Consider the following 9,463-nt stretch of genomic DNA (forward strand, 5'->3'; position numbering starts at 1 on the left):
CGACCGAAGCGCCAGCACTGGAGGAAGCCGAGGCGGTGGCGGGGTTGGCGGAGGCCATCGGGCGAGGCGGCGGCGACGATCGGCGGCGGCGCGAGGGGGTGCAGCGGAAGACACAAAAAACCCTAGTCTGATACCATGTTAAACCAGGATATTGGGGCAACTGCTCGACACCCTTGGGGGGTGCGACTATCTCATTATATATAAGCACCAAAGGGTACAAGTACAAGGTGTATACACAAGTCTATGTATAAACAAGCCTACGTATACATATACAGTCTAACACATTTACTGTAGCTATTATAGTATTTAATAGTTTCTCTGTTAACCAGGAGGAGCTACCGAGGTCTGCTCATCAGTTCTCTCTATAACACAAGTAAAAGTCTTAATTGATTCGAAAAAAAGTCTTAATTGCTAACCCCTATTTGGTTTATTATATGTCCGTTAATTTTCTGTAGTGGGACTCTATTGAGTATATACGGAAAGAACATTTGAAGTCTGCTTGATGCAGTTTCTCCATCGAGTATTCAGAAAGGCACCTCATGGAGTGACATCTAAGGAATGAGCCTTCTACCGGTGGTGTAGAAGAATTAGACTCTTGAGAGCGGCGTGCAGATAACTTTTTCCGAAATTGAAATTTAAGAAGAGGTAGTTAGGTAACAGTGAGCGTTGTACACAATATTCATAGGATCTTGTGGAATGAACTTACGAGTAGTGATCTAAACGCTCTTATATTTCTTTACGAAGGGAGTAAAACAGAAGAAGTTGAAGAGTGTTCAATTCTGTCAGTCCGAACTTCCATACCTAACTACGTTTTGACCACGGCTAGAGGAGTGAATTGATCTGTGAGCGTAGGCTTCCATTCCTCCAGATTTTGCATTTCCTATCAAATTTATGCGCCGTCCCTATACAGCCACGTACTACATGGCAGGCAACTATCCAAGCAGGGCAGGAGCCTCTTGCTGGCGGCCGACGGGCCGCCGGTCCGAGAATTCAACTTGACATCCGGGAGGAAGAATCCGGTGACCGTGCGCATATAATTCCGAGTGAATCCAGCTGCCAAGCAGAAGCCCCATTGCAATTGCAACGTACGCCCACTTAACATAGATCGACATGAAAAGTGACTAGCAAAATGAGAACGGACCGCCTAGATATTCGACTGATGTATCAAAATAAGATCGATCGGATCGACATGCACGCGGGGTACCTGACGCGTCTAATACAGTTCCAGTCGATCGGTTATGTCATGCATGATACAATTGTCCGTCGGAGTATGGACGAAGTTCGAGTTTTCAGCTCTCAAAGTCTCAATTATCTCCCAATGTTGATTTAGCACGGGATTCTTCAAAAACGTCCAAATTTGCACCGTCCAACTGCCAAACACGTATGTGGTTTTAACGCTGGTTTTCCCTGTTGCAGTGGTTTTTCTCGTCAACGTGGATCCTAGTAATCACCAATCAACATGGAAAGAACCTACTCAAGTATAGATAGAATAGAAAAAAAAGAGTGGTTTGAAGAAGATTGGGAAGATATAAAACACAAGCCTTTTTTTCTAATCTTGTTATAAAGGAAAAACTCCAATCGTGTGCTTCACTCTTACACTCCAACATGTTATTACTATTTTGGTCTCAACAACAATTTATTCAAGTTATTGTTAGTATCTATGAATTATACATATTCTCTCCTTTATATAATGAGTCTGTTGGGAGTCACTATAGCACAAGAGCAATCGCCCCCACATCATGATGTCATCATGCAGCATGTGCCATTGCCATGAGATCATGCATGCTGCGCCGTTTGTTGAACGTTTGCGGAATATCATGATTTTTTTCGCAACACAACCCACATACATGATGTGAAGTATAGTGAACGTCTGCTCACTATGCTATGCTAGTTTAGCCACGTAGGGGAATTATTCGAAGCAGGGCAGGAGCTTCTAAGGTCTAAGGTCACGGCCGACTGGCCGGTTTTAGAATTCAACTTGACAACCAGGAAGGAAGAATCCGGCCGGTGACCGGCCATGAGCATACTTCCGTGTGAACCATGACAACCGATAGCCCCATCTGGATTGCGACGTACTCCCCATTTAGCATACATCGGTATATATTCCGTCAAAAAAAAGCATACATCGGTATATACGGAAAGATATAACATACGAGCCTCTTTATTTTTACACTTCGTTTTTCGAGTTATTACGTTTCTGTGACGTCGTAGACGAGTGGGGTTGATGTGTCAGTTACATGGAGTTCCACAAAAGTACAACTGCAAGATCTAACTGGATCAAAGCAAAGTCAGACCTAGGCATTACTATGAGAGAAACTGTGTGAACACGCAGAGGTGGAAAGTAGTGTTTGGTTTGGAAGACTTCGTCGAAAATCATATTTGGCCAATAGTTGAAGATTTTCTATAGAATATGCGCATCCATACATCTCTAGTTTGCACAGTAAATATAAAAAAGCATTAGCTACTGTGTTTTTGGTAAAATTAGTACATATCATCACATAAGTCAAGAAACAGCTTTCATGATCATATTACAGTTTGACGCCAACATATTATATGCTACTACAAAGTACTACTACCTCCGTCCCAAAATTCTTGTCTTAGATTTGTCTAAATACGGATGTATCAAGTCGCGTTTTAGTATTAGATACATCTGTATCTAGTCAAATCTAAGACAAGAATTTTAGAACAGAGGGAGTACCTCTTAACCGAAATATAAGAAGTTTTTGTTCAAGTGCAAAGACGTCTTATATTTTGGTAGAGAGTAGCTGTCAAAGTTAGACGTTCAATACTCGCCCAAGACTCTTTCTATGTTCCAAAATTGACCCATATATTTACTTGCGAACTGATGGAGTAAAAGATCACATTCTAAGGCCTTGTTTGGTTCATAAGTCCTAGGACTTTTTTTAGTTTCAACTTATAAGTCACAAGTCCCTAAAAAGTCCCTACCTGTTTGGTTCCTGAGACTTATAAGTCCCTATAAGACCATATTACAACTATAAGTCCCTATAAGTCCCTCCTTAAGAATCTTATTTCATAAGTCTCAAATGCCCACTTTAAGTCCCTATAAGTCTCTCCTGTTTGATTTAGATGGGACTTATAGAAACTTTTTTAAGTCCCTAAGCTAATAAGTCCCTCGAAACAAACACCCTCTAACTTCTGCAAGAATTAAAAAGTACAGCCTAGCTAGCTCGCCATTAGGCGTGATGTCAGTTACTTCTCAAAGTCCTCCGGCCCTTCCTTACATGTATAAGGAATAACAGCGCCCCTGCTCTAATTAAGCTCCACTGGTAAACCTAATAGCCATTAGGCGTGATGTCAGAAACTTCTCAATGTCCTCCTGCCCTATCCTTACATGTAATACGTGTAAGGCTTAAACAGCGACCCTTGCTCTAATTAAGCATCCGTTGGTTAACCTAACCCAATGATTACTCTACATGCACGTAAGTTCTATGGATAGCCACGTAGCGACTAAATGGGCTCGAATGGAAAAAAGAACTCCACGGGGCTTGACGAGGTCGAGCTCGAGCCGGCCAAGTTGCGCGTTCTGATGCGCCAACCAAACCAGAGCTGTGCACGTATGCTACGTTACCATGCGTGACTCGTCAGTCGACATGCACAGGTGGCGTATCCAACTTGAAGGCCTGACACTATAAAGCAGGCACAATGCTCTCGTACAGTTCCACCCATCTCGTGCAAACATACATAGCCAAACACACGAAGGCTCGAACGTATAGAAAACATGTCGAGGCCTCTGCTTGCAATGGCCGCGGCGGCGATCGTCGTCGCCTGCTGTTTCGCGGCGTGTCCGGTGGGCGCGGGCGCGAGCGCTGGTGGCTTCTACGACAACTTCGTGGTGAAGTGGGGCACGGACCCAGACCCTGACCGGCGGGTCGAGATCGTCGACGGCGGCCGGCTCGTGACGATCACCCTCAACAACGTCTCCGGCGCCGGGTTCCAGTCCCGGGACGCCTTCCTCTTCGGCGAGTTCACCATGGAGATGAAGCTCGTGCCCGGCGACTCCGCCGGCACGGTCACCACCTTCTACGTAAGCCCGTCTCGCCTAACCACCAATACTTTCCATGCATACTTCTTCCCCACATATCCATCGTTCATGCGTTGATTGCATGCACGAATTCCTTGGAAAATTTGATGTACGTACGTATGCATGTATTGAGCTTGTGTTTTGATTGTGCATGCATGATGATTTTCGTGCAGCTGACATCGAAGGACCCGACGGCGGTGGGGGACGGGCACGACGAGATCGACTTCGAGTTCCTGGGCAACGTCAGCGGGGAGCCGTACCTGATGCAGACCAACGTGTTCGCGCAGGGCGTCGGGGGCAGGGAGCAGCGGTCCTACCTCTGGTTCGACCCGACAGAGGACTTCCACAACTACACAATCCTGTGGAACCCTCTGAACATCATGTACGTGCTCATCGACGTGTCCCCCATGCAAGCGTCTAATCATTCATATCTTGCATATTTAAATCAATCATTCGAATCTTGCAAATATGCGCTGTTTCTAACGTTCTGTTGTCTCAGCCAAGCTAGCTAGTAGCTGAAAATTAAGCAGGCGTGAACCCGACGATAAGCACATGAAGACCAAACACGACAGGACAGAATTGTGTCCGGGGACGACTCTTTCAAACGCGTGTTCGCGCATGAAAAATATGACCGTTTAACTGAACTTGGCGGCCCAAAGTATCACATACGCATGGGCTTACATGCACCAAGCTTTTCCTCCTCATAGCTGGGCTTTCTTCCCTGGTTTGTCCTAGGCCCGTTTACTCACAAGATTTTTTCCAGTTCTAAAAAAAAACTCGCACGGTCCTTCCTTTTTCCTTTGCGCGCCGCTCTAAAGCAAGCAAGGGATTTTTTTTCCGTCCTCTATTTTTTCTTTTTGAAAAAGCAAACCAGTTTCTCTCAAACAGATCATAAAGCGATGGTTTTTCTCAAATAAAAGTATACAAAAATGGAAAGCGACTAATATGTTCCGTTTTGGTCAAAAGATGAGAAAGCTAGTAGTAAAATTCAAGTTTTTCGTCCAAATTAAACACCCATTTTTATAGCAACCTTCCACTGAGTAGCAAACTTGAACAGCAACTTGCTACTCTGGCCATCCGGGAGACGATTTTCTCGACACTCTTCATTCAAATCATTCTAGTTTAGCCGCGTCGGCATATTTGGAAGCACGAGAACACCACCTGTCCCAACCAGCTGCACCTTTAAACGAAGAAGGGATCGAGGAAAACGTGAGGAGGCACATGAGGTGCCTGCGTAGATAACATGCACGTCAACTTAGCCCCTAAACAAAACAGCTAATGATGCGATAATCGTACTAGTACGCGGAGTCAAATGCTAGATTCTGCCAAAACAGAATTTTTTTACCCAGCATCTGAATCAAAATCTCGGCAAATTCAATAGTACCCAAGGCCAGTTGGCCCATCACTGCACTGCGCCGAGTAATCGATCGAATTAATGCATCGGATCTCCTGCGGCATCTAACAGCTCTTTTTTTGTTTCTTTGATGCTCTGTTTTCCAGCTTCTCTGTGGACGGTGTGCCAGTGCGCGTGTTCCGGAACCACGACGCGAATGGCGTGCCGTACCTGACCAGGCAGGCGATGAAGGTGCACGCGACCATCTGGGACGGCGACACCTGGGCCACGCGCGGCGGCCGGGTCAAGATCGACTGGGCGCACGCGCCCTTCGTCGCCTCCTACGGGACCTACGCCGCCAGCGCCTGCGTCTCCGCGGCCGGCAACGGCGATCAGGACGGAGCGCCGTCGGCCTTCTGCTGCCCGGGCGACGCCCCGTCGTGGATGGCCCGGCGGCTGGGGCCGGACGGCGAGCGCGCGGTGGCGTGGGCGCGCGACAAGTACATGGTGATGGACTACTGCGACGACCCCTGGAACCTCGGCCGCCCCGCCGAGTGCGACATGGACAGCCTCGCCTCAGCCGTGTGATAGTTTGGTTCCGTCGGCCATACTCACCACATACGTGTCGTCGTGTGCCAGACAGACAGGCGTACGGTGTTTGTGTTGGTGCTTCTAGCGTCTAGCCTAGCCTGCTAGGTCGTCTCACTCAGATGTGACGTGTGATTTTTTGTCACAAAGGACCATACATGCTGTTGTATTGACAGAAAAAACCACCTTCAAACTGTATTAACAAAAAAGACCATGTACACCGTGGCGGCAGGTCCGGCAGCCGACACGTGGCACCTGCCGCCACGGCCAGCGGCGGCCAGACCTGCCGCCACAACCTCAGGCGGCAGCTCAGCTGCAACAGGTTTTCGGCCCATGCAACTACTGGCGACGGAACGGGAAGAGGTGGCGGGTCCCGCCGCCTATCCCTATGGCGGTAGCTCCTTTTTCTGCTGTAGTACAGTGGCGCTAATTCCTACTTTTCTATTCAAGTTTTGACATGTTTTATTATTTATCAAGCCATATGCTACAACAGAAACAAATACAGTAAATACTAGTATGTGTGTGGAGAAACTTTGCAACGAAGGAACCAACATGCTTCGAATTTGCCTCAGACTTGGGGAGCGAGAATGAAAGAGCAAGGCAGTACTGGATCGGGTGCAAGCAGCGGCGCACAAACTTGGAAGCGGCCGAGTTGCTTTTGACTGCTTCGCGTGGGGCCGTCGCATCGTGCTGCTGCACGGGCTGTCGCGCTGTAGGAGCTGCCCGCCACCTCTTCCTATCCCGTTGCGAGTCGATGCGTCCGATGGAAATCTGTTGGAGCCGAGCTGCCGCCTGAGGCTGTGGCGGCAGGTCGTGCCGCCTCCACATGTGGCGGCAGGTGCCACTTGTTGGCTGCCAGACTTGCCGCCATGGCGTATGTAGTCTTTTTTGTCAATATGGTCTGCGAGTGGTCCTTTCTGCCAATATGATAGCGTATGTGGTCCTTTTGAATAAAAAATCGCAAATAGGCGTAGCGTATATAATACAGGAGATAACTACTAGGAGTTTCTCTAGCGGATCATAGCAAGGATGATTCCTGCAGAAACCTGCCCCTGCTTAACCTGTAGCCGTGTAATTCATGCATATACAGACGCTGAGATAATTAAGATTAACTCATTTCTCGACATCTTGAGCCTGGACGAAGAGCAAACTGGCCAAAAAAAAATCGCTCTGTGTGTGTCATATAAATGTTGATACAAGTGGAGGAAAGGGGAGGCCGGAATCAGAAATCCAATGAAAGAATCAAGCCCGCTGCGCCGCACGTACCTGTTTCTTCAGATGTACAAAAATAATCAGGGTACGATACTGTATATCGAACCCAAACAATGAATCGATCGCTCAACCCTCTCACTCAACCAAGCCCAATGAGATCAAATTCCTCACGGGCGGGGCGGGAGCGAGCACTCCTTGGGCCTGCTGGTGGCGGTGTACCGGTTGCTCATGTCGGTGCAGTAGTCGTAGATGACGTAGCCCATGTTGCGCACCCACTGCAGGTCGGCGCGCGCCTTGGGGGAGAGGTTGAAGTGCGGGGACCCGGCGGGCTCGGCGCCGCACCACGACACCCCCGGCGACGGCCGGCAGTAGGTGATGTTGTAGTTGCGGTAGTAGGAGACGAAGGGCGCCAGCGACCAGTCCGTCTTGACGCGCCCGCCCTGCGTCGCCCAGTCGTCGGCGTTCCACAGGCTCCCGTACACCCGCTGCTGCTGCCACGACGGGAACGGCACGCCCTGCTCCTCGTTGTTGTCGAACGACCGGATCGTCACGCCGTCCACCTCGATCCTGCAAAAGTTCAGTTCACATCCGTATATATGTTCAGAAGATCGGTACGATCGACCACCACATACTCAACGTACATACTTATCACGCAAGAAAAGAGATCGGGAAATGTGCTAGGTTATTTACGTGATGCGCCTGGGGTTCCAGACGATGGAGTAGGTGTGGTACTCGGCGCTGGGGTCGAACCAGAGCTTGAACTGCTGCTCCCGGCCGCCCACGCCGTAGGCGAATACGTTGGTGTGGAGGGTGTAGGGCTCTCCGGTGGAGTTGCCCAGGAACTCCAGGTCGATCTCGTCGTGGATGTCCCACGGCCCCTCCGAGATGGTCTGTATGCGTACCACGTACACGTGCACCCAGATATTCACTCAAAAGTCAACTCGACGCATACGCGCACTGGCGCGCTAGCTGCACCAAATACAATCCTACTGAAAACGACAGACTGACTAGATCGAGATCTTACGTAGACGGTGCAGACGGTGCCGGCGGAGTTGCCTTCGACGAGCTTGATGTCGAGGTCGATGCGGGCGAAGAGGTACATGTCGTTGGACTTGAAGGCGGAGCCCCGGTTGAAGTCCAGCGAGAGCGCCAGCGCCTCGCTGTCGCCGTCCATGAAGTAGTAGGTGTGGTCCGCGCTCCATATGATCTGGATGTCCTTGTAGATGTCCGCCCTGCCCACATCGACGCCCAGGAGGAAGGCCAGGGCTACGCCTACGCACAGGAGCCGCAGCTTTGGCCTACAAGGCAATGCTGGCGCCATGGCTGGCTAGCTATCCCCTGTCCCTGCTGCTGCTATGTGCAGTGCCGGGACACAAGCTAGCTAGCCTCTGTCTTGCTGCTTCCAACGCGGAGAGAGAGGTCAGCGGCTCCGGCCTGTATATATATTGGAGACGAAGGTGGCAACGAAATGGTGGAGGGATTTGCTGAGGAGGGCGGCAAGGCAAGAGCGGAGTCGAATGCCAGCCTTGCTGAAGGCGGAAGCGAGGGCGAACCTGCTGCTGATTTGGGAAGACAGGCTTGCTGGGTTGCTCGTATATAAGCGTCTCGGGAGCACTGGCCGGCCGTCGCGGCGAACGCCGTGCACATGCAATGCACGAGAGGTCTCTTTGCTCGATGGAGAGCTGAGCATCAACGCATGGGAGCCGTAGGTTTGCTGGGCTGGCTAGATCTCAGTAAACTGTTATCTTATCAGTGGCACGCTGACCTATCCTCACACCGCACCTCGACTCAGATTCGCTAGTTGTCAAATGAATTAAGTGGAGGGCTCATAGTTTAGTGTTGGCACTACTCTACATGCTAAGCCGTGAGCGGGATACGGTCGATCTGGAACTGCTTTGACTTTTACTGGTGTGGTGAGCGCTCTCGGCGGGAGACAGATTTGGACGGCTGGCTTGCCAAGATGTTCAAGCATTGCCCACCGCACGCGACCGACGCCAGGTTAATTTCCAATTGGGCGTTACCTGCATCGGGGAACGCGCATTGCGACTTCAGCGCGCTTTGAGGCGGTATAAACTTGCTCCTAAATGAACGGAGATCGCACCAGAGTTTAGTAAGGACACTTCGCTTAGTGAGAAGCACTAGTGTCCTGGTGAAGTTAGTGTTGGGGCTACGACAGCAAAGATGCTATGCACACTAAACAACCCCTCCACTTGTTGTGAACTCCGAGGACATCTTCAACCAACAAGCAGCGGAATAACATAAATAACATGCACATATGACATAGGATT

General features: G+C 49.7%; 2 protein-coding genes across 2 annotated transcripts; one reads left to right on the top strand and one right to left on the bottom strand.

The window, feature by feature from the left end:
• The first annotated feature begins 3,696 nt into the window (after nucleotides 1–3,696).
• On the top strand, nucleotides 3,697–6,490 carry LOC119365470 (putative xyloglucan endotransglucosylase/hydrolase protein 13). Its single transcript, XM_037631109.1, has 3 exons — nucleotides 3,697–4,045; nucleotides 4,216–4,424; nucleotides 5,543–6,490. Exons 1-3 carry the CDS (start codon nucleotides 3,740–3,742, stop codon nucleotides 5,961–5,963), a joined length of 936 nt encoding a protein of 311 aa, XP_037487006.1. The 5' UTR covers nucleotides 3,697–3,739; the 3' UTR covers nucleotides 5,964–6,490.
• A 624-nt stretch (nucleotides 6,491–7,114) lies between these two features.
• Nucleotides 7,115–8,747, bottom strand: LOC119365471 (probable xyloglucan endotransglucosylase/hydrolase protein 16). Its single transcript, XM_037631111.1, has 3 exons — nucleotides 8,200–8,747; nucleotides 7,866–8,065; nucleotides 7,115–7,742 (listed from the first exon to the last, which is right to left on the bottom strand). Exons 1-3 carry the CDS (start codon nucleotides 8,494–8,496, stop codon nucleotides 7,343–7,345), a joined length of 897 nt encoding a protein of 298 aa, XP_037487008.1. The 5' UTR covers nucleotides 8,497–8,747; the 3' UTR covers nucleotides 7,115–7,342.
• Between the last annotated feature and the right edge of the window lie 716 nt (nucleotides 8,748–9,463).

This window comes from Triticum dicoccoides, chromosome 2B, assembly GCF_002162155.2.
Source record: "Triticum dicoccoides isolate Atlit2015 ecotype Zavitan chromosome 2B, WEW_v2.0, whole genome shotgun sequence".
NCBI lineage: Eukaryota > Viridiplantae > Streptophyta > Magnoliopsida > Poales > Poaceae > Triticum > Triticum dicoccoides.

Bases quoted from the DNA above. Each gene is read 5' to 3' on its own strand.
- LOC119365470 (XM_037631109.1), top strand. From the start codon at position 3,740: ATGTCGAGGCCTCTGCTTGCAATGGCCGCGGCGGCGATCGTCGTCGCC. The intron at 4,046-4,215 runs GTAAGCCCGTCT...ATTTTCGTGCAG, and splicing joins GCACGGTCACCACCTTCTAC to CTGACATCGAAGGACCCGAC. The intron at 4,425-5,542 runs GTACGTGCTCAT...TCTGTTTTCCAG, and splicing joins TGGAACCCTCTGAACATCAT to CTTCTCTGTGGACGGTGTGC.
- LOC119365471 (XM_037631111.1), bottom strand. From the start codon at position 8,496: ATGGCGCCAGCATTGCCTTGTAGGCCAAAGCTGCGGCTCCTGTGCGTA. The intron at 8,066-8,199 runs GTAAGATCTCGA...GTACGCATACAG, and splicing joins GCACCGTCTGCACCGTCTAC to ACCATCTCGGAGGGGCCGTG. The intron at 7,743-7,865 runs GTAAATAACCTA...GAACTTTTGCAG, and splicing joins TGGAACCCCAGGCGCATCAC to GATCGAGGTGGACGGCGTGA.